Here is a 25,341-nt window from a genome sequence, read left to right as displayed (position 1 = left end):
TTCCTGCCCAAATCTAGGCGGAGAGGAACCATCGGAGTACTTTGGGGGACCCCTGTGAGGCAATGTAAAAATGTGTTCTCTGCCAGGACTATACATCTTAAGTCATTGAATCCCCACAGTTCTGCTCCATATAGAGCTGAGCTCAGCCTTCTTAATGTTATAAATTTCAAGGGCCGGGGTGACAGGTTTTGTAAGAGACATTTTATGCTTCTTTGTCAAGGCACCTATATGCTTGTGAAATTTTAAAATTGTGAGGTTCAAATGACTTTTCCAGCCCATGTCCTTTTGTAGTGTTATGCCTAAGTACGTAAAAGCATCCACCTGCTCAAGGGGCACATTATTTAATAAAATCCTTCCCTCGAAAGACTTGTGCTGGTTGATTGACAAGAACTAAGTTTTAGAGGTGTTAATTTCGAGCCCTCTTGCTATACAGAAGTCACTAAAAGCATTCACAGCCCTCTGTAGACCACTCGGGGTCCTGGAGACGATCAGCGTATCGTCCGCGAATATGAGGACCGGGACATGAGTTCCCGCCAGGATGGGGGCGTCAGATGGCATCAGGGAGAGGTATTCAACCGCCCCGTTGATGTACAAAGAAAACCGGATGGGAGCCAGCACACAGCCCTGCCGTACACCACGCTCGACAGGGAAGGAGTCGGTAACCTCCCCCTGTGACCCCCACCTGATCCTTGCAAAGTTGTCCTCATGTAGGCGCACGTGTAGGGTTAACAATTCTAGCTCCATCCCCATTTCCCCCAACACCCCCCACAGTTTTCCCCTGGGGACTAAGTCGAAAGCCGGCTTGAGGTCTACGAAGACGACATATGACCCCTTGCCCAAGACACTTGTATTATTCTATTGATGCCTTGTTCAGTTGCTACATTCTTTTACTCTATTGCAAAATATTGATTGATTATGCTAACTTTAATGATGAGACTTGGAAAATACTTTAAAAAAGAACAAACAACTAAAAGTTTTGAAAATAATACCCTTTAACTCACTCTTAACTATTGCCCGACCTAAAAAATGATATTGATAAAGTTTGATATGCTTTCAGCTCCTTAAATCTTTGTTCACATCAAAGGTCTATAAGTGTGTAATACTTAATTGATGAGTAAGTAGGAGATACACTTGCACTCCAACACTGCTCTAGGATGTACTCAGACTGACAGATTGCATTACTTGATTGGGGTTCCCAGACTCCTGTTCCTTTTGTCCTTGATGTGGGAAGTTATTTTGCACTACATTTGTACCAGCCATTGGGGTCACGCACCACTTTTGCATCCAATCACTATTCTTGAAATCTGGTTTTCCTTTTCTCATCTTGCATCCTTTTTTTCTCTTTTGGTTTTCTTTTTTGGGTATGTTAGTCAATTGGGTGCTTCTCCTCTTGGTTACTTGGATTCTACTATGTATTCACCTGTTCCAGTCCCCATAGGGTGCTTAGGGGGAAGTTGTGGATGGGAAGGGTGAGTCACAAGTCACAGGTCTCATAAGATTGTTGTGTGGGGAGATCGGGTGTGCAAGTCACACTGGAGCCTAAGCCGGCATTTTTCATGCACCTTTACCCCCTCTCCATTGAGCAACTCCAAAGACCTGGTGCATCCCAAGGCAATTTAGGCCGAGGATAGCAGAGGTGAAGGGACAGGAGCAAAGCTGAGGTGAGATGATGTGATGTGATTTTGCAGGATGACAGATATGATTTTGTGAGCTAGAGGCTAAGCATGAGCAGAGAGTGACAGAAAGCAGTGGGAGGCAGCAATGGGCACAATGGTGGAGTAGGAAGAAAACAGAGCTAAATGGGAGCAGAGCAAGGCAGGAACCTGTGCTAGTCTGCATCAATCTTTAAGCGCCAGCAGTACCTAATCTCACTGGCCAGCAGGAGATTCAGTCATCCTTGGTTATGACAGCGGTATCGGCTGCTCGACATCTCAACTCTGTGCCCTTCAGCCACGTAATCAGCCTTGCCCATCACTGCTCCTATGATCTGCCTTTTCCTTAAGATGGGGTAGTTTGGTTGCTAAATGGTTCTCCTGGTCACTGGGACACTAAAGCGAAGCGCAGCAAGCTGCAACACCCGCTTCCCAACCTCGGTCTGCGTCCAGACTCGGATCCCAAGTCTCCATGCATAAGATGTCTCCTCCAACGCCAAAGCACTTTCTATCCGACTTTCCTTTAAGTGGAAATAAAAAGTGCCTGGGATCATCAAGCAAGTTGACGCGCCATTCTCAAGCAAAACTCTCTCCAGTTTGCTGATAAGGTGGAGCCACTAAAAATGAAGTTTGTGTAAGTTCAGTCACTTATTGACTAATATCTGCCAAATAATTGGATCCTTCAAGAAGCCGTATAGGCTAATGATCGGAAACAGTAAAAATGACCGGTATTTTCCATTCTTGCTCACACAACTTGATTTATGATGTGTGTATTGTGATTAAGTGCCTATTGTGTTTTTTCTAAATTATTTTTATTTAAACATGCAGTAGAAAGGAGATGGTCTTCAATATTCTGCCATACCTTCTGGTCAATAGACTCCCTGGTAGTGGGCCCTACCAAGTGCCTTTGAAATCACAGATTGGTTGAAACCATGATTCACATCAATTAAAACCAGACAGTTTGTCTAATTTCAAACCATTAAATGTTTGGAATTTAAACTAAAATATTGTACAAGTAATTCCCTTGTAAAAAAATGTTGGAACATTCAAACTCACTCCACCCTTTAGATATGTATTCCAGCAATTACATGTAAATCACATTAAACTACGGTATCCATCTATGCCCAGATAAGTGTAGTTGCCAATACATTTAATAAATCTTTTTTCTATTCTGTTACCTTTGGTAAGCAAAGTTAAAAATCATTGAAGATTTTAAAATAATTTGAAGAAATGTGCTATATAACAATATAAAACATTTCAATGAGCGCCAATTCACATAGTATGTTGTGCTTTACCAATGCATGTATTTTATGCTCTATAATGGAGGTTCTAATTTGTTCTTTCCATTTCTCAATTGTGGTCATTTGTTGGGTAGCGGGAAACCTTTGAGACAGAGGTAATATTTGCGATTCTATGCTTAACCAGTTTTCTGCTGAGAAATAAACATATGTAATAAAGGTAACACCCACAACTATACAGAACAAAACATCTCAATGTTACGCTTGTGTTCACTAGCGGATTATTTCATTCCAGCGGTACAGGCACGGGTATTCAAACATTTCATTTTGTATCTCAAGTTATCATGTGAGGCACGTAGAAGGATCATGCCAACCTAGACCGTCTCTTCCTGGTAGTAAACACATTTCAAAATACTACATCACTTAAAGTACTCTATCTGAACCATCCTCTCATTTGGGGAGAGGATGTGGCCTAACGGTTAGGACAGTCGACCTAAAATCTGGGAAACGGGATTAGAGTCTCAGCAACGACGCTCAACATCCTGCAATTCTGGGCAAATCACTTAATCTCCCCGTGCCTAACAAAAATGAATGTGTCGTTATGTAATGCAACTAGTGCTCATGTAAAGCGCTCTGATACCTTTGGGTCAAGTTAGTGCCATATAAAACTCGGAGAAAAAAAATACAATTCAAGTGCACCAACAACCTATGCTAGACAGTGGAATCTCATGTACCATAAGCACGGTGCAAATTAGACATCACAAAACTAACAGCCCTATGTATACTGATGTTAAACAGGATGAGTTTAGAGATGTCCATGGTAGCATGTCCCATATTTCTTTGAACAGATAAAAACGTTCCTCCTCAAGTTAATCAAGGGCTCATTATCCAAATCTAAATGCAAAAGGTGCAATATTCGTTTTCTACTTTTTTTCCCAATTCTTTTTCCATTATCCCTTCTATTAATTAGTTTTGTACATCTTAAGTCTGAAAAACAAATCTGATTCACTGACTTATTTTGAATCTGGTAGGAGTAAACTGGTATTAAAATGTGTAGGAAAAATCTACTTGTTCACAGCAAGTCAATACTTTATATTCTCCCATACTTTTTTCCTACATGACAGACCATTGAATAGGATTTACTTTTGTTAGTTTTTGATCCCTTTGTTGCTTTGGCGAATGGCTCAGAGAGGTACGTGACCGAGTCCCATCTACAAATCTAAAAAAAAAAAAAACACAAAGTGCATGACAGCACCTTGAGGGTGTGTGGCATAATGTAGCATTATAGCTCACTGCTGAGGGCTATGACATTTTTAAATGGTGTGAACCAAAGTTATAGGACCCTACAGTAAGGATCTTTAACAATTGGTATAGCCTGAGGCATAAGGACTAATGCTATTAGAACTTTCCAACCACTGGGGGTAGACTTATACGTTAAAGGCGGAGGCTGGAAGAGTTACTGTAATCTCAGAGCAGATGGTAGGTACCGGTCATTATCCCCGAGCTACTTCATTGTCTTCAATGGACCTCTCAACATTCCACTTTTCTAAGAATGAATAACCAAGTAATTTCTGCTCCAGAACACTCTATTGTCATCACAAAAACATCTACAAGGGGGTCCAAAAATATAAAAATCTTATTGTATATTTTCAATTTTAAAAGTATACTGCAATTCATTTACCTGCTGTTGCTAATGCAGCTACATCCGGGACTACAATGAGAGTACCTGTGAAGTCACATCGATCACCAGCACTAGCACTTTCTACTGCCTCTGCTCGCAGTATGATTTCCACACTTCGTGGGATTGCACCACGGGGCAATTCTGCCTGAGTCTCCTGTATTCTTACCTGAAAAAAATTGCATATTTTCATGAACAAATCTCTACTTTGCCATAGTCTCGCAAATTAAGTTTAACTATCTTGGTTCTCTATGTCCATGTATTAGGACTAAATATTGGAAGGTTCCTGGAACAACCAACACATAGCAACCTATATAGCAACATAGAAATCTCGTAACAAAAATACATTTTTTTAATCTTGCTCCCTGCTCTAGCACACATCCTGAAGTACTTATGTCAAATCACTTTGCCCATGTGCCCTTAAAGAAACCCTAAATATGAAAAACTGTGAAATATAGGTTAGCTACTGGATAAGTATGACAATTTGAATGCTGCAACTTAATTTTGGAATGTTTTATCGTTTGATAAAGCTCAGATCAACCTAAACTCTTCTCTAGGTTACTCCTTAACCAGTTTTAACCAACCCCGCATTGTAGGCTTTTTGCATGCATGTTCGTAAAGACAGATTTTTCAATCAAATCTATATACACATTCTGTCCTCTGTGGTTTTAGGTCACTTTTTGAATGAAAGTGTCATACAGAAAGTGTCAATGGCTTAACTGTATTTACTACAAATGTCACCCACCTGCCCATTCACCCCAACCTTATTACAATACTATGAAATGAAGTGGCTTTTGGAGAAGCATATCGCACTAAAACTTTGGCTGAATACGAAAAAAGTGGTACTGTGGTGCCAAACAACTGATGGCAAGCAATGGGAACAGAGAAAACTTTGAAAGGTAAATATTAACGTTTGTTTTTAACTCCAGCTAAACTTTGGCAGATTAACTCATGGAAATGTCTTAACGCACCCCGTTTTTATCCTTTGAATTAGTTAAGATACCATCATCTTCAAATCTTTAAAATGCATTCCTTTTAAACTATTAATAAGGCTGGTCTTAATCCAAAAGTGATATCAGAAAAATGGATTCACAGCTAGGGTCATGGTTTAAATGCCATACTTGCTGTATACTGTTTGAAGATGGAGACGTACAAAAAAAAAGTAGATTAAATGATAAATGCAAATTATCTCAAAGTACTTTTGAGTTTACCTCTGAAGCCTTCATAGGTGTCATGGATCTTGAATCTGCCTCCCAGGATTAACACCGTATTTTAAACTGCGTAACCCATTACTAGACTCCTCTTAGAAATTAAATCTTGATAATGTTCATTATTCAAGTATTTTCTTAATTCGGTGAAACCATTTTCAGGATTCTCTCTATTGAGAGACCCACTCCGATCGAGTGTTCAATTTATTAACCATTTAGTGGCTACCATTAGTATTCTGTGTAATAATGCTAAAATGTTAACTTTCCATTCTTTGAATAATTTATTTTGAGCCCTTGCGATTACAGATTAATTATCTAGTCTAGCATCAAAGGAAGAGGACTCCAGTTTTGTGACGGGAAAACTAGTTACTCATATTACACAAAGCTACAATAAAAATGCTATTTCACAATAATTCTGTTGGATTTAGCTTAATGACAAACCCAATAGAACGCAAATTCTGTGGTTATTTTGCCTGACCTTAAGGTAAGGGATATTTGCCACTACATTCCTCATTATTGTACATAGCCACAGCAAGCCAGACAGTTTTCTTACTCAGATGGTGAAAGAAGCAGAGCTTCTGGCTCCCATCTGCTCTCTGATATCCCATTGTTAATGCACTCCACATCAACACTCAAAGCTTATAAGAACACCAAGACAGGGAGTCAGTGAAGCAGATGGTAGGGTGATATGGTGGTAAGAGTAGGATCATCTCCTCCTGCTCAGGGTCTGGCATGTGGATGGTCTGCCTCATGTTGAAGTTATTTTATTAAAACTGCTCAACAAGGATAAGCTGTCCATGTGTCCTTGAAACAGGTAGAGCAACAGAAAAATCAGTGGATCCAGTGTTTGTACATACCTATGCTTTGGTCTCATTAGCAGTAAAGTGGCAGGGAGTGAAAATTAAGAAGATAAACTATGATCTTGTTTCAATTAGAAAGTTATGCGGATGGTATGTGATGGCCATGCCTGTGACAAATGAGAAAAATAAACGGTTTGGATCCACTTCCTACTTCAACGAGTAGATTTACAGGACAAGTTCATGAGAAGTATGCCTTAGACAAAATGGATTTATATACCACTCAGATGCACAGCTTTCTTTGGATAGCAGCTGTTCACCGCGAGTCGAGGATTGTTTTGCACAGGACATGTTTATGAGACTAGGCTGAATGTTGTAAATATTGTTTTTCGCTGTGACTAGCAATGGTGATTTTTCACAAACCGCAATTATCTGAAAGTTTGTTCTCATGGATTAGAGGTCTTCGAGTTGTAGAGCAATTGGGCAATACTCCCTTTCGTTAAATGATACCTGTGCTAACATTGGAGGCGTGAGAAAAATCGATTAATAAAGGCATTCAGTTTGTTAAGCGGGTTAGACTTGTAGTTGAAGTTGACAGAAGAGAAGACAGCTTGCAGTGTGACTTTCTCCTACATATTGTAGGGCGTTGATATTTTTTTGGCCCTTTTGATTTTGGATTGAACTGAGAAGTATTATGCAGACTGAGGAGCTGACAAGTACAGAAAACAGGAGTACAGATATTGGTATGACAAAAAGTCTGCAAGAGTGAACGAGCGAGAGAAATGTAGCCCAGTGTGGGTGATGTGTTTGGACTGATTATTCCCATCTCTTTGTAAAGGACTTGCATGAACACTTTATGCCATTGAAGGGTAGTGAAAGGAGCGATTCTACTTTGGAAAAAGGCAGTTGGTACAAATGAGGCATAGTTGTGGACAGCAAGTACAGTTGCAAGTATCCAAGCAGAGTAGATCTATATATGGAAATTAGTGATATTGCGGTACATTTTGGTTAATTTTATCTCCTCTATTTGATCTTATTTGTCTGGATCTTAATGTAAATTTAGTACATGGGGTGTGTGTAATTGGAAGCAATCTATGTGGCATGAGCCTTGAATAAATGATTTGAGGGCAGAATGTAGGATAATAGCTCTAGGGATGCATATCATATGGTGCCTTCAGCATTAGTCGCCCGAAGAGTTCTTGCCTGCACACTTTTGTTACCATCTAGAAATTAAAGACTGAACCTCACTCAGCTGCAGTCATTTCTTCACACTGCCTCAAGAAAACATGCTGGTAAACCACTTTGGTGAATGTACACAACTATTTTGTTCAAAATCCAACTAAGATATAATTTAAAATTACTTTATCTATAGCTTTAAAAAAGTGGTTTGTTATTCATTGTTGACGAAGTGGTTTGATATAGAGTTGGTCTGCACTGATATTCAGAATGTCACAACTCCGCCATTCTTCTCCAGTAGTTCTGGTGATCTTCCAATAAAATGGAGCAAATGGAAGATTTATAGGCACTATGCCAGAGTGTGTTGCACAAATGTATGTGTAGAATGATGTTACTCCTAGTTAGCTCACTGTCTTGGTGGGGCGGGTCAGTAGGTGCTGGAAAATCTTCCAGATTTAACTAGCATAGAAAATAAGAACCTCAATGAATACAAAGTAAGCCTATTGTTTTAGATCATTATTATCTTTTACATGTAAGCACTATTATGAATCAATATCATTGCGGCGTTAGAGAGCAAGAAGAATAAACAGTAGAAGATTACATTACCAGCCTTAGGAAGTTGGCTTCTACATGTATATTTGGTGATGCAACTGATGAGAGAATAAGATATCAGTTTTTTCTGAAATTTAAAAGTGATAAAATGAGAGAAGAGTTGTTGCATAAGGATGAGCCACCTCTGGAGGAAGTTATTATTGCAAAAAGGGTTGAGCCTATATTTAAGTGTGTTAATGAGTTGAGTAGGTAAAGAATAAACATCCCTCACCAATTGAGAAAGCTAATGAGGATGTGAGCGAAGTGAAAGGTAACAATGAGAAGAAAAAACGCAAAAAGGTTTTTTGAGAGTGTTTCATATGTGGTAGGAGTGGACACATGGCAGATGCAAAAGAATAGCCATCACTTAGTGTTTATTATAACGTATGTGAAAAGAAAGGTCACTTAATGAAACGTTCCAGAAATAGGTCAAAAAGGACCCAGAAAAAAAGGGTGCATCCAAGGTTTCTACAGAGATTTTTTTAATCAAATATTATAGTGAACATCTAAGTGATATTGTGCAGGTACATCGTATGGATCTAGAAATGAGATTTGATTCACGTTCTGAGACCCTTTCCATGCGCAGGATGGCTGGGAAACGTCCTGTGCTACGGTGCTCATGTGCGCAGGACAGCTCCTTGGGGTCTTCGCACACAGCATTTGAGATCCCTCTGGTGCGGGCACCAGAGGGATATCCTTCACACACCCCCCCCCCCCCAACAGCCTTCCTCTGCTCCTGAAGCTGTATGTGTGGTTTCCCTGCAATGAGGGTCAACGTGCACATCGCACTGACATAATTTCACTGAAACCGAACCTGAAATGAGCCAATAGGCTCATCTCAGTCTTACTTTTACTTTTTACCTACTCAGGGGGCTCTCAGCCCCCTGAGCACGTAGAGAGTCAGGAGAGGTATCGTTGGAAAGGGGAGAATCTCCCTCGTGAATTCCTGCTTGGGGATTGCCTCAGGTGAGCAATTCCCAAGCAGGTATCCACCCACTAGCCACGAGGGGGGGGGGGGAGCAGCCCCTTGGGTAAAGGTCTTTGCTCCCCCCAAAATTAATTCACTAAAATCAATCGTTCTGCCCCACCTCCCCGGGGGGCTAAAATCACACTAGATTCCAGGGATTTTTGTGTCATGGAATTTAAGGGCGGGGCTGCCAAGACGGGCATGCCAATGCCCCCACCCCCACAAAATTCCAGTCTTTGACCCTCTAACTGCCCCACCCAGGGGGTAGAAAGATCACTAGATGCCAGGGATGTATAAATTGTGTTTAGGGGTGGGGTCCGCCCAAAATGGGACTGCCAATGCCCCCACCCCCAAAAAAAATCTACAGCCTGCCTCCCCTGGTAGGCAGATGGGGGCAATAGCCTCCGAACTGCCACCCGTAGGGGGCACAAAGCGCACACTAGGCACCAGGGATTTTTATACATAGGAGTAAGCCCTCCCAAAATAGGCACTCCAATGCACCCACCCCCCAACCAAAAAAAATCCCAGTCTTTCTGCCCCCCCAGGAGGTAGATGGGGCAATAGTTCCTAATCTGCCATGGAGGTAGAAAGTCCACCAGGCACCAGGGATTTTTCTATGCATAGGGGTTCGGGCTAACGAGAATGGGTATGCTAATGCCCCCACCACCAAAAAAGGCTTTCCATCTCCCCAGATGCCAGATTGGAGCAATAGCCCCTTATCTGCCCCATGCGGGGGGCAGAATGACCACTAGGCAACTTTGGCTGTTTCAGTGATATTTTTATTCTCAACAGCACCCAAGCGGGGGGCACAAAACCACTAGAAACCAGGGAGAGTTTGTGTGTGTGTGTGTAAACTGGAGGTTGGGTGACTGTGTACTGATTTTTGGCTGGCATTTTGCTGGCGGTGTGTGTGGACCTGCACTTAGTTAATGTGGGTGGACTCTGGCTTGATGATGGTGTGTGTAGATTGGCACTTGCCTGGTGGTGTGCGTGGAGTGGCGCTTAGCTGGTGGTGTACGTGGACTGGTGCTTGGCTGGCTGTGTGCATGAATGGTGCTTGGCTGCAGGAATGGCCGGAGCAGGCATTTACCCGGTGGGCTGGCTTTCTGGCTGTGGGGTGCACTTTTGTCACTGGGGGCCGGTTTTGCAGCAGTGCTTCAATATCGAGCCCCAGTAGCAGGAGAGGTGCTTTTGTCTAGCATGCCCCCCTCCCCCACCCTCAGGGCCAGTTGATCAGCAATCTGCCAGAGTTGGTTGCTGTTCCCAGTCCGGCCCTGCTTGGCTGGCGATGTGCAGGGATGGTGCTTGGCAGGCGGTGTGTGTAGACAGCATTTGGCTGGCGGTGTGTGTGGATGGTGGTGTGTATGTACTGACTCTCGTCTGAGGGTGTGGCTTTTATGGATCCCCCAGCGTTTTCTCACCCAGAATCCCCCGCAAACCTCAAATTTACTTACAAAGTCACATTTTCCTCACATGCCTGTGAGTAAGTTGTAGGATCACCGCGCAGGCACAAATTTCCAACTGTCCCTTGGTCTCCCAAGAAAAATTCTCACGTGTGTGGGTGTCAAAATTAGCATCAGCCTAAAAATTTATAAACAAGCTGCCCTTTTGACCCGCTTTGGGTCCCCCTCAATCTTACACGTTTTTAGCCCTTCCATATCATAGGCACTCGGCCCATTCACACAAGGTATCTTTTTTATCGGGAGACTGAGGGGAACGCAGAGTTAAAGGAAATTTGTGCCATGCGGTGATCCCACAACTTTCCCACACAGATATTAGAGGACAATGTGACTTTTTAGCTAAATTTGAGGTTTAAAGTGTATTCTTGGAAGGAAGATTTTTTTTGGGGGGGGGAGGGGGGGAGGGGGGGAAATCAACGCAAGCCAAACCTCTACGGACTCAGTGTCTAGTTTTCAGAAATTTCTGGGTTTTTTTAGGTTCCCCTAGATACCTCAAAACCCGGGACAAAAAACATAGGTGCAAACCTATCCATCACATAATGACCTGGTTTTTCAAAGGGGGTCACCTACGTTTTTGGTCCCAGGCTCAGAGGCCATCTAGGATAACCTACCAAACCAACACATTTTTGAAAACTAGACACCCAGGTGGAGTCCAGTGAGGTATGGCTTGCGTTGATCCCCCAATGTTTTCCTACCCAGAATTCCTCAAAAACTTCAAATTTAGCTGAAAACCCCAAATATTCCACATTTTGGTGTAGGATCACCGTGCCGGCACAAATGTCCTGCCACACAGCGTTCCCCTCAGTCTCCTGAGTAAAATGATACCTCACATGTGCGGGTGGGGCAAGGACCTGTGACCGGAAAGAGCCAAAAACGTAGGGATTAAGGGTATAGCACAGCGAATTCTAAGCGCTACATTGTTTTCAAAATAAGTGATTAGCCAATTCTGCATTGAACACCCACACAAGTGAGGTATCATTCTACTCAGAAGACTTGAGATGAACACTGCGTGGTAGGACATTTGTGCCGGCACGGTGATCCCACACAAAACTATGTGGAAAATGTGTTTTTTCCACCAAAATTTGAGGTTTGCTGGGGATTCTGGGTAGGAAAACGCTGGGGGATCCACACAAGCCATACATCCCTGCACCTACCCTGGGTGTCTAGTTTTCAGAAATATTTGGGTTTAGTAGGTTTCCCTACATGGCCCCCGAGCCCAGGGTCAAAACCCAGGTGACCGCACTAGCAAAACCAGGTCGTTTTACGATAGGTAATTGTGATGTCGCCACAATAAGTTTTGGGCCCTTCCCTGCCATGGGCTCTTGGCCCACCCACACGACTGAGGTACCATTTTTATTGGGAGACTTGAGACTGCTGGGTGAGTGCAATTTTGTGGATCCACACAGATTCCAGGACTTTCCATCACAGAAATCTTCAGAAAATGTGTTTATTTATTTATTTTTTTAACAAAGTATGAGGTTTGCAAGAGAGTCTGGTTAACATAGCCTGGTGAGAGCCCCTCAAGTCCCCCCTATTCTAGATTCCTATGGGTGTCTAGTTTTAAAAACAGGTATAGGTTTGCTAGGTTTTCCCTAGGTGCTGGCTGAGCTAGGGTTCAAAATCCACATCTAGGCACTTTGCACAAAAAGGGTCAGTTTTCACTGTAAAAATGTGGAGTGTTCACCTTGCATTTTGGGCCGTTTCCTGTTGCGGGCACTAGGCCTACCCACACAAGTGAGGTACCAATTTTATCGGGTGACTTAGGAAAACACAGAATTATGAAGCAACTGTTATTACCTATTGACTTGCGATGCATTTTTGCTTTCCAAATGTAAGACCATGTGTAAAAAAGAAGTCAGTTTGAAAAATGTTATAATTCGATGCTAGGATGGGTACCCACAATTTCGATGATGTGCAAATAGCTACTGTTTCTAAACTCTATATTTTGTTTCCATTTCAGAAATACATAGCGATCTTTCATACCGATTTTTCACGGTTTATATTTCCCCAAATAAATTGCTATATACCTGGTACACAATAAAAACCATTGCAAGACGCTGCTCAGTTATTGGCTCTGGGTTCCTGGGTTCTTGGCAAGCCTACAAGTCCTATATATCCCCACAACCAGAAGAGTCCAGCAGATGTAACATATTGCTTTAAAAAATCTGTCCTACTACGTAGAAGTTACAGGTGGAAAAGTTAGCACAAATTGATGTTTTTTTCCAACACAATTTAAATTTTTCCTATTTTCAACTGTTAGTTTCTATAACAAATTCTTTAAGGATCTACACAAATAATCTGAAAGCTCAGTTATACAAAACCATATATGATCTCTACTTTACACCATCTAAGCTTTACTCTTGGGGGAAAAGGGTGAATTCAGAATGCCCGAGGTGTGGGAAAAGTGGGGCACATTTACTCCACATGCTCTATGAGTGTAGTAAACTTGCTCCTCTAAGAGATCTGATAGCTGGCTTTTGGCAGGACGTGTTCGGGCACTCAATACCCGAATCCCCCACCCTATATATGCTGGGCTACGATAATACACTCGGTCATACAAAGAGAGAGGAAATCTGTCTCTTCCTAGGGACAGCGATCTATAGGATAATTTTAACAGCCCGCTGGAAGGACACAGATCCCCCCCAACTTCCAGGTTTGGCTAGCTAGGCTACTGGCTATGTATAACCAGGAGAAAGCTATATTTGCATGTAAAGGTAAAAAGGCGAGAGCCCTAGGTAATATGATCTGGGAACCGATAGAAACCTGGAAGAATAATAATACAAATGTATGATTGTAATATGCTTAAGGTATATTTACATTAGTCCTATGGATTATCTGCTTGTTTTTCTCATTAACTGTAGTTCTTATGCATATATTTTACTTTATATGTCCTATGTTTAACTCAAATTTCTCTCTGCAATTAACTATGGAAAGTAATTTTTGTAACACCTGCAATAAAAAATAAATAAAAAAAAAAAAGATCTACACAAATGACCGCTTGCTGAATTCAGAATTTTGTCTACTTTTCTGAAATGTATAGTTTGCCAAGATCCACTATTGCTTTCATACCCACTTCTACCACTAACGAAGGCTGTTGAAAGCACACAAAAAATAGTAAAAATAGTCTATGTCCCATTAAAATGCCAAGACTAAGAATGTTTGGTTTTCTGAAAAATGTTGTCGCTCCCTGAAAGATGGGAAGATGGTGATTTCAGCACCACAAACACTTTGTTGATACCATTTGCAGGGGAAAAAAAACAGATGCTTTCATTTGCAGCACTTTTTCCCATAAAAAAAAAAAAGTTTGCTGTATTTTGGCTAATTTATGGGTCCCCACCAGGGTAATCAACAAACCCTCGGTACCTTTAAAATCCCCAGGATGTTGGGAAAAAAGGACGCAAATTTAGAGTGGATACCTTATGTGGTCTAAAATGTACAGGGGCCTAAGCATGAACTACCCCAAATAACCAAAAACAGGCTTAGCACGCATGGGGGGATGGGGGGGGGGGTGAAGGCCTCGCAGCTTAGGGGTTAATGTGTACATGGAGTTTCGTGTTAATTATTTTGTTGGTAAAATGTATGTTTATCTAAGGAGGAGACAATCTTATGTTGGCTGCATCAGAAGCTTTTTGGTGTCATGTTCAATCAAAATGCCACCCCACAGGTACAAAACCAAGAAATTAATTCACAAAGGCCAGACTTTATTTCTCAATATCAGACTGTTTGCAGAGCATCTGCGGTGTCTCAAACATTACAAACACCACATAAGACTTGAGGCAAATGCCGTACAGTGGCAGTAGAAGAAAGACGCATACCAGTGCGTATTCAAAACAGTGTAGAAGAAGAATTAAAAAAACTCATGGAGATTAAAGTAATTGAACCGGTGGAGGCCACTGGGTGGTTAGCCCAGATAATTGTTATGAAGAAATGTAATGGGAACATGAGACTGTGCTTGCATCTAAGAACACTTAACAAGGAGATGGTGGTGAAAAAGAGCTGATTTCTGGTGGCGTGGCATGGATGTTGAGAGAGAGAGGGAGGTCCGTTAGAAATCATTTAGAATACAAGAATATTGATAAAATTCTTGAACCACAATATTTACCTATGGTTTGTTTAGAACTTTCCACTCATTTATGGGAGGAACTGGAAACGATATTGCTTGTCCAATAAAAGGTGAATAGATTCCTTCTCTTATTGTGTTCATTGATTTGTATTCCAGGTGGATAAAAGTTGCATGTGTGCAAGACATCGCTTTCTCTGGACTTATCAGGTTCTTAGAGGAGATGTTTAAGAGAGAAGGTTTTCCCAGAATGATCCTGACAGATGTTTGTCCTCAGTTCAGTTGAGAAATAATTTGTGCATTGTGAAATAAGTCAGAAGATAAGTTCTATTTATCATCCAGAGACCGATGGAGCAGCAGGGAGCATAACAAAAGTTTGAAGGAATGCATAAGACTTACCAGAATAAATACTATGGATTTGAACAAAGAATTGCAAGAAAGTCACGGCCTATTGCATGACTATTCATACCTCTACAAGGAAAACTCATGTTGTGCCTCTAAAAGGGGGTGCACCAAACACTGTTGAGTCCAGGATGGATGAGTTGGAAAGAGTGAAGTTCAGTGGGTTATGTGATTGGAAAAAGCAAAAGTTAGATTTACAACTAAAGGGAAAAGAAGATTTTGGTTCTATGAAGATAAATGGTGATGTGCAGGTCAGCGTGGGAGAATGGATCAAGATTAAAGCACCAGTTGGATGTGTTTGATGGTCACAGTTAATGTGCGAGTAAAAAAGTGGTTATGAAATTCAAGAATTTGGTTAAAACTGATGGCATCAGGATATGGAATAAGAATTGTGAGGTGTTGCTTAAATCTGACATGGGTAGCAGACACTATGTGAGACAGCTGAACCTGGGATACCTGAACCTCAGTCAATTAAATGTTGTGTTAACTCCTAAATCTTGTTCACTAAACAAGGATTTAGTAATTAATAGACGAGATGCAAAACTGCGTAAAAAGACCTGTGTACTTAGAATATGTTAAAGAAATTGGATGAGCATAAGTTTGTACTACATGTTGACGTATGTCTTCATCAATGCAAAGTTTTGTTGCATATGTTTTTGTGGATATCAGTTTTGTTCTTAGTTGTATTATTTTCCAATATTTATTGCGTTATCTTTTTTGTTAAGATGAGAAATGTATGGTGTCTCAGTGCTCTCTAGAAGTAGGTCATCCATCAGGTGCTGTAATGGAATCTGAGTAGGTATAAAGGTTATAATGTTAGGATTTGACAGTTGCTAACAGCTCTGACAGCTGGTGACTATGGTATTATGAAGACGACTTATTAATTAATCCTGTGAGTGAATTTCTTACCTGAAGGAGCCACAACCTTACAATAGGATGATCTAAAAATAGCAGAAAAGTCCACAAAAAAAGCCAACTATAAAAGTTGTATGGTGGGAAGAAAACAAGTTAAGAAAGAATAAAACATTCAATAAATTCACCTTTTGAAAGTCAACAAAACGTGACTTGTTGGTATCCAGCATGAACCTTCGGCGATTGGCACACACCGGATTCTTACAGATGGTTGGTTGTGTGTACTTGAACTGCTGCTCTACATCCTTTATCACAGACTGGCAATCCATGCACAGAAAGGTCCCACTCACCAGCTCTGGGTGCACAGGATGGGTCCTGACTACCTGCCCACTGATCCTCAACAGAGTGCCAATCCTCGAAGAGGTTAGCTCTCTAATTCTAGAAGGCAAGAATAAAGCAAATATATTAGTTGCAATACAAAATAATATAGGTTTCATGTTTCTCCAAATAAGCAGCCGCCCTTTAAATGCCAGTTGATAACACAAGTTAAATGCTTTCTATTGGTGAATAAATATTTTGTAAAGGGCAGAGTTTAGTTCAATCAATATATTTAATGACAACTTGCAAAAACTGCCATATTATGAGAATGAATTATTTCCAACATTATACATGTCAACAAGGTCGATGGAAATGAGGAAGAATAGTATATTTTCATTAGCTAAATAAACAGAACAAATCATTCAAGCTCCCAAGGAACAGCGAGAAGGCGTTAAAATGGTAGCTTAATGCAGTTCCTGTAGCACTGCCATAGATGACAAGATGGAACCAAATATCCTAATGGGTAGATTGTCCTCCAAATATGTTTTGCTGGATAACGGATTAGCACTTGTAACGTAGTGCCTATAGAATGCAGACAGGCACACCTGTAACTATGGGTGGAAAATGGTATGCTGAACCATACAAATATTGGTGTACTCAATGAGGAACTTGTATAAACAGAGTCAAAGGAGAGGTGCGTGACCACTATTAATGTAGATTGGTGAGAAAAACCAACAATTGTTGCGATGCATCTTAGGTATTTATTGGAGTCACCACGGAATCTTTCTAGAACATGGAAATGCTGGAGAATTATAATTCAGTCTTGGTTGCTGCGAAAACCAGATGTTTTGTGGTGTCAATTTTACTGAAAGAATGAAACTTCAATAAATCATGGTGCATAGATTATTGAAAACATGATAGAACCTTGCAGGGGGCATACATCATGCCAAACCCCTGAATTTGTATCCTAGTCTTTAAATCGTATGGGTATTTTGGGGGAAGTAAAAAGTTAAGGAAATAAAATCTGAAGTTACGGAGATATGACGAGGATAGATCTAACTATCATGGGTCCTAATTGTTATCCATTACACTGAGGAGAGTGTGGGGATCTTAATTAGTTGAAACTAACAAGTGATGAACTTGTTAGCAGTAGAATTTTCTTATTAAGTAGAGCAGCACTGGAGGTCGTTGGCATCAACGAAGGAGAAGGCTCAAAGTCATTTGCGTTCAATACACAGGAAGACAGTGCAGAACAGTAAGTCGGAGTTCATTTAGCATCTTTGCACAGATGGGTTGGGCTAAGTAGCTTTGTCAGAGCAATTCTGTAGGTGCAATGAGGAACATTGTGCCAGATCCAAATGGAGATCAACTTAAGTATTTTATTAGAGTTCTTTGCGGAGTACAAATCTTCTTATAAACTATTATAATTACAATTATTTGAACCACATTATGGGAAACATTGCAAAGTGGACAGATGCTAACCCTGAATATTTCTGAACAGGCTGCATAATGCTGCCTAGCTCTCAACTCAAATCTAAAATAGTTTAAGTTAACCCAGAGCACCTCCATTCAACACACTTCTGTGAATTTTAGAGGAAAATCAAGTGCAAGTTGTAGTTTGTCTCGATTTTTGCTGGAGGTACAATGTAATTAGTGTTTATTTCTTTAGTTTGTTGCTTCCGTTTTATATTTAAATGTGTTACTTTTCATCTGATCTGTGTCCTGAAATCACAGCTTAATCTAACATTTTCCAACCTCTTATTACCATAAAAATTAGGGGAGCAAATACTGCAGTGGAAGCACCGGGAAAATAGCTTGGATTCGATTTCTACATGATAATGCGATTTGGGAGAAAAATATTCAATTATATAAGCTAAATGTATTAATATGGAACTGTTGGGGAATGCATTGGATAGATGAGCTATTTATTAAAGCATTCTAGAAATGAATGTGGGTGTCGATGCATGGATGCAGGAACATGGCTTGCCTTAGGTAGAGGAGAAACCTTGCAGTAAGCCACTCGTTCTCCCCACCGTCATATACATGTAGGAGATTGGTGTCTGCAGGACAATCTCAAATTGATGGAAAAGGCTCTGGGCATAAAAAAAACCTTCTAAGGCAAGATGGTGATATCCAGGATTTAAATATGAGGAGAAGCAGAAGACACCTTAACCTCAGCGACCCAGACTCCGAAACTGACTCCACCGTCCTCCTGGACAACCTTGCCAACATCAGATTGAAGCAGCTTGTCACCACCCCCACCCACAAGGTAGGACACCCTCCACGCCATCTTTGCAGAAGGGAACAACATCCGCTTCAGCCACACCGCGCAGCCCATCTGGACGGACCACCAATGCGTACACTTCTCTTTCAACACAACTACCACTCACAAACCCACTCTGCGTCCACTGCGAAGGAACTGGAGCAAGTTCACAGAGAAACACCAACTCCACCCTCATCCATGCCCCCCCTGCCCAACGCCAACTCTGCAGCCAAGGAACTACACCACTGGATCACCAACTGCGCAGACAATCTCGCACCACTCCGCAACACCGTCCCTTGAAGGCCACCTGGTTCACCACTGTCCTCCAAGAGGCCAGACGCTTCTGCAGACATCTCAAAAAATGATGGAGGAACTGCAAAACGACTGAAGACCAGACCACCTACAAGAACGCCATGACAGAATACCACCAACTCCTCAGATCCACCAAAAGGACCTTCATCTGGAACAAAATCCTCACCAACTCCAGCAACTCAAAGGAATTCTTCAGCATTATCCAGCAATTCGCCAAACCCCCCAGTGAAGCCACGGAACGTCACACCCTCCCATCACTCAACAAGCTCGGCTCCTAGTTCCACTTGAAAATCAAGGCCCCCTTAAACAAGTTCAACGAACAGATGCCAGAAACCCCCCTTCCTTCCAGCATAGACAGCCAGCCCCGCTTCACCATCTGAACCCCAGTCACCACCGAAGATACCACCACGACCATGAAAAGCACACTCAGTGTGCCCCCCCCTGCCTGCCACACATCTTCCACAGAGCCGCCGCCACCACCATGGCACCGGAGCTACGACGCACCATCAATGCCACCTTCGAATCCGGCACTTTTCCCCGATGACTGGAAATGTGCATAAGTCCCTCCTCAAGAAACCCTCTTCAGACCCGATGGACCTGAAAAATTACTGACCCATCTCTCTCCTTCCCAGCCAAGGTCACAGAGAAGATACTCAATGCCTAGCTGACCAACTTCATCGAAGAGAAATCCATCTTCGACTCTTCCCAATCCGGATTCCGCAGTAACCACAGCACCAAGACCACCGCAAATGACATCTGCATGCTCATCAGAACACCGCAAATGACATCTGCATGCTCATCAACCAAGGACACACTGCTGCCCTCAACCTGCAAGATCTTTCAGCAGCCTTCGACACCATCTCCCACTGCACTCTCGCAGCCAGACTCCATGATGCCGGCATACAGGGAACCGCTCTTGACTGGCTCTGCTCCTTCCTCACCGGCAGAATCCAAAGGATCAGACTCCCGCCTTTCCTCTCTAACCCACAGAGATGATCTGCAGTGTACCCAAAGGATTGCCCAGCCCCACGCTCTTCAACATCTACATGGCCCGCGGCGCTGTCATCGTCCGACAGCATGGACTCACCATAATAGTCTATGCAGACTACACCCAGCTCATCCTGTTGTCCATGAATGACCCCAAAACCACCAGACCCAGCTTCCAGGAAGGAATTAAAGAGGTCACAGCTTGGATGAGCAGCAGTTGCCTGAAGCTCAACTTGGAGAAGGCAGAAGTCCACGTCCTTGGACCCACCCCCTCAGTTTGGGACACCACCTGTTGGCCCACTGGCCCCAGCAACTCCCCCACCCCCACTGATCACTCCTGGAAGCGCAGCATCATACTCTACTCCTCCCTCACCATGACTCTCCAGGTCAACGCTGTTGCCTCCACCTGCTTCAACACCCTCCGAATCCTCTGCATGACTTTAAAGTGGATCCCCCCCTAAATTCAGAAACACCGTCACCCATGTACTCATAACAAGCAGACTGGACTACGGAAACTCCCTCTATGCTGGAATCAAAAAATCCCTGCTAAGCAAACTCCAGACCATCCAGAACACCATGACCATACTCATCCTCGGCATCCCACGACATGAGCACATGACCCAACACCTGCACGACCTCCACTGACTCCCTGTCGAGAAGAGTAACCTTCAAGCTGCTCACCCACGCCTACAAATCCCTCCACAGCACTGGACCCAAATACCTCAATGAAAGTCTTCCACGTACCCTAAAGAAACCTCCGCTCCGCCGACCTCACCCTAGCAGAAACCCTGCGCATCCACAGAACCAGAGTAGGTGGAAGAGCCTTCTCCTACATCCCAGCCATGGACTGGAACGAGCTCCCAGTCAACATCAGATGCTACCCTACACTGCACACCTTTAGGAAGAGCCTCTAGACCTGGCTTTTCATCTGGCCTGTAGCTGCACCCCCCCTCTAGCGCCTTGAGACCCTCTCGGTGAGTAGCACACTTTAAAATTCCCTAATTGATGGCTTGAGAATCCGAGTAGGCAAAGTTAAAGAGAAAAACTGGCACAAACAGAACTGAGAGCTCAAAAACAATACTGAAAGTAAAAGCTTAGCAAGCACAAAAAGAGAAACGGGGACAAATATTGAAAGTGTGTGTGCGCTATGAGTATCAAAAAATATACTATGACTAAATTGCGGTGCATGAAGCTCTTACCTTGGCTAAGCAGGAGAAGGTGGCGGGATATGGTGGGTGGGGATGCAGGAGGGGGTGTGTGGGGGGGTGGGAGGGGGTATGTTTGGGCTAGCAGGAGTGTGTGGGGGTAATACATTTCTAAAACCTACCCTTCGCCGGGTCCCGCGTTTTCCAGCTCTCCGGCCTCCAGCAGGAAGAGCAAGCAGGCAGCCTCCCTCTCCTAAGCCTATCACAATGCTGCAATGACAGCGTTAGGATTGGTTGGGAAGCTGACCAGCCAGGCGCCTATGGGGAGGCCATTTCCTCCGTGAAGGGGCATGCAGCCTACATGGAGAAAAGGCAGAGTGCGCATGACTGGTTTGGTCAGCCCCAGTGAGCCAACCAGCCAGCGCCCTCAGCTGTGGACAAGTCACTCCTTCCCTGCCCTAGACCTATCCGCCCACCCGCTCCCCCCAACCAAACACTTCTGCTTTCTTGCAGTGCGAGAAACAGTAACAGAAAATGGTAGTTCTACCATTTTATCTTTCTGCTTCTCGCACTGCGAGAAAGCAGTGGGGCGACGCTCCTGCACCCTAATAGAGGAGCCGCCCCTGGGTGGTAGCGAAGGTGGCTTTACCACAAACATAATGCTTCTAGGAGCGACTGGGGGACAGGGATTTGAGATGCGGGGAGGTGACACCATGAGTTATTGTCCTTGACGTCTGGCATATTGTACAAATTTACCCTCAATTCACTAAATGTATTGTACCTCAGAATATGCAATGATTGAAATGGTGTACTAAGTGATTGTTCAATAAAAATATTTTTTTTTTATAAAAAACGCTTTTACTACCAGACAGAGGTTGGATTTGCAGAGAATCACTCTTAAATCCCCAGAAAATGTAGGACTGTACAATGCTTCAACTAGAGTTAATCAGGCCCATGTTTATGCAATTTAATTGTTGTTGCCATGTTAATCTTTATCCAGTTAAATGGCCCAAAGGAGGAAAACTGATAACCTCAGCTTGGGGAAGGCATGGGAAAATATTACATACACAATTTTCCTCCAAAATTACTACAAATATTCGAAAATCGGATTTAGCAAAAATGGAGTAAATACTTGCATTGCTCACCAAGCTTCAGCGATGCATTTAAGAACGTGCATGCGTGTATTGAATACGAATGTATCGAGGCCGAATGGCATGTGGCATAACTGATAAGAGGATTTTATTTCGGTAAAATGGAGCCAGACTCACGTGGGCAATAAAAGCACTGAACTGGATGCAGTTCCAAGAATGCTTAAAAATGAAAAAAAGATGACCCGTTATATCTCACCCTGAGGGCATCCTACTTTGCTCTTACGAAATTTAAGGGCCATACTATTTTATCGCATCTTTCTGCTGGATTAATACATACGAAAAGACATTTTGTCTTATTAGAAAAAGTTTTTTGCACTAGAGCAAAAATATGAAAATCAGTTGTTGAACCAATGCTAGATGTAAATGACATGCGAGCTTGCTGATTAATCATTTTACATGTGCCAGTGATTTTAGATATTTAAAACTGATCTATGCTCAACGTTTCTTTAAAACAAAAAAGCGCAAACATTGAAAATACTAATTACATAATAAGCATCAAATACAGCCCACTCTTTTACATTAAAAACTGTGAAAAATAATTGTTTCCACTTATTACGTAAACACAGCAGAGACCATTCGGAATCAGTTTGCTCCGGTGCAGATAACAGAGTTCGGACACTCAGGCAGTAATTACTTGCCAATCTATGCTGCTAGCAAAGCAGTCTAACGCGGAATTTTCTCAAGTCATTGAATGTGTTGAAAATGTGAAAAAGACCCACAGACCCCTTCTAAACCACCGCATAAAATGGGATCAGAGCCTGCTGCTGGTAAAGATTAAAGCATTAGCACAAGGGCTTCAATTGGGATGAAAAAACCAGGGGGTGGGGCTTTGTAATTAGGGCATGGTTCAAAAAGAAAGCTAAATATCTGTGCCGCCCAACTGGTATTTTGCGGCTTATGATATATATATATATATATATATATATATATATATATATAAATAATCTGCTGGCGCTCGCCAGTAGATAGTTATAGTTACGACCTATTTTCCATAGGAAATATGCAACATTCTATTCCCAATAAGTCTGGCGCCGGTTGACGAATCTTCGCGAAATTTTCCAAACTTTTGGCCAGCTCCGCTCCTACCCTGAAAGTTTCGTCGCGATTCATCAAGCGGGGGACGAGAAAAAAAAGGGGGGTCCCAAAACGCGTTTTCCCCATGCAATTTCCCATAGGATCTGTTGTCGCAGCTACAGCCCGAACCGCTGAATGGAATTACACCAAAGTTGACAAAGAGGCAGTCCTCAGTTCAGACTCGTGCCTTTTGCTTAAATGGTGTAAATCCGTTCAGTAGTTCCTGAGAAAATCAAAAGTAAAATCACATCTGGGCGGAGCCTAACCACACATCTCATCGTGAGATCTGATTGGCTGTCAGCACTTCATCCAAGAAGTGTTGGCAGCCATCTTGGGACCAATATACATGATAGCACCTCATTAAAAAGCATTGCAGTTAATAGAAGGTTTCAAGACTTTAGTTACATTATAAATCATTTGTTGATGGTACCATACTCATTTTAGGAATTGTGGTGTGTTCTAAGGTGATTTTACCATGTGAAACTAAACTGAGAGCATATTTTCTGTAAATTCACATTATCTTTCTCAGTCATGTGAGAATAAAGTATGACATTCCCAGTAAAACATGTACATCCAACAAGGGCAGAGACTGTCATTTGTTTCTTTGTGTTCTACTGCAGCTTCCCAGAGTGTTCACCTGAAGCCATCTTGGTTGGAATAAAGTGGTAACTCTTAAAACATTTAATTTACAAAGGAACAAAATGAGGGGGTTCATTTTGCCATAGAAATTGTGATTAGTGCTTCAGAAAGAAAAATTAGGGCACATGTTGACTTCTCAAATCATCTATTTCATAAAAAAATTCTGACATGCAGACTGAAACATGCACTTTGAATACCAGCAGCAGACTTCCCTGGTGAGCAGTAGTTTTACTACAGTGATCTAATGAGCAACTAGAGTGCTAACATTCAGAATTTATGGCAAACGTGTGACACATTTGAATGCCTTCTTGATGGAACAAAATAAAAAACAAAGTATTCCCACTGAAGAGACTGCAGTAAATGAGGAAATTAGGAAACTTCATAACAAATAAATCTCCCAAGATGGCCACCAGAGATAAAAGAGCCCAAATGTAGCCCAAATATCACCCAGATGTAGCCCACATGTAGCCCACTGACAGAAGTGTGCAAAACACTTATTTTTTGTGTATTCACAGTTTTATATAGTGCAGGTTTGTCAGGTATTGGAGTGCTTTACATGAGCATTGGTTACATCACACAAGATCAAATTCATGTTGGTTGTAGACATGGGGAGATTAAGTGATTTGACCAGAATCACAGAATGTTGAGCTGAAGCAGAAACTCCAACCTGGTTCCCCAGTTGCAAAGTCTGCAGCTCTGGAAGTAACACCACATCCTCTCCCCTAGGTGCAACATTTAATCAAGTGGTCAACTGGATAAAAAAAACAAAGATTTCAAATAATTTAAAAGTTCTTTGTCGCTATTTCAAAACTCAGAAAATATGTCCTAATTTTAGTTTTTGGTTTATGGTTAGTGCTCTACACTAACCATAATTTTGATGCAAATAAGACCCTCTCATATATGTAATTTCTAAAGGAAATACTCTAGGTATTACAGTTTTGATTACATCAGGATGACGTCAGGCGTTCCACACTTTTGTAATAAATATAGAATGTTAGCAATCTAGTTGTTCATTGGGATACTGTTGAGAGGCAGATGCCAGGGGCAAGGACTCTGAAAATTGAAGGCAGGTAGGAGAGTGCAGAGGCAACAATTTGACCACACTGGGCAGGCAGGAAGGGCAGTGGCAGCACAACAGACTATGGAGGGCAGTGGAAAGGGGGGCAGGGGCAACAAACCAACAATACAGGACTGGCAAGAGAGGCTGTTGCAATATAATAGACCATTGTGGGCAGAAGGAAGAGGCAGTGGTAGTACAGCCATACATGCCAACAGACCCGTTTTAGCCAGGAAATGTCCAATATTGTTAAGCTCAAATGGGCTTTTTCAATGTAACTCAAAGGGGAAAATCAAACCCCAGTTTTTTTTCAA

At 42.2% G+C, this 25,341-nt stretch overlaps 1 protein-coding gene across 2 annotated transcripts in view; it reads right to left on the bottom strand.

Moving 5' to 3' along the window:
• LOC146823118 (maternal DNA replication licensing factor mcm6-like) overlaps window positions 1-25,341 on the bottom strand; it is a 474,334-nt gene that overhangs the window by 317,732 nt on the left and 131,261 nt on the right. For both annotated transcript variants that reach the window (XM_085606624.1, XM_085606623.1), the window contains exons 5-6: window positions 16,270-16,519; window positions 4,572-4,737 (exon numbers count right to left, since the gene is read on the bottom strand). In XM_085606624.1, coding sequence (XP_085462750.1) covers window positions 4,572-4,737; window positions 16,270-16,519 — 416 coding nt within the window. The remainder of the gene's footprint in view (window positions 1-4,571; window positions 4,738-16,269; window positions 16,520-25,341) is intronic.

Source organism: Triturus cristatus, chromosome 5_2, assembly GCF_964204655.1.
Source record: "Triturus cristatus chromosome 5_2, aTriCri1.1, whole genome shotgun sequence".
NCBI lineage: Eukaryota > Metazoa > Chordata > Amphibia > Caudata > Salamandridae > Triturus > Triturus cristatus.
Note: the sequence above shows the minus strand (reverse complement) of the source record. Positions and strands in the feature narration are given on the sequence as shown.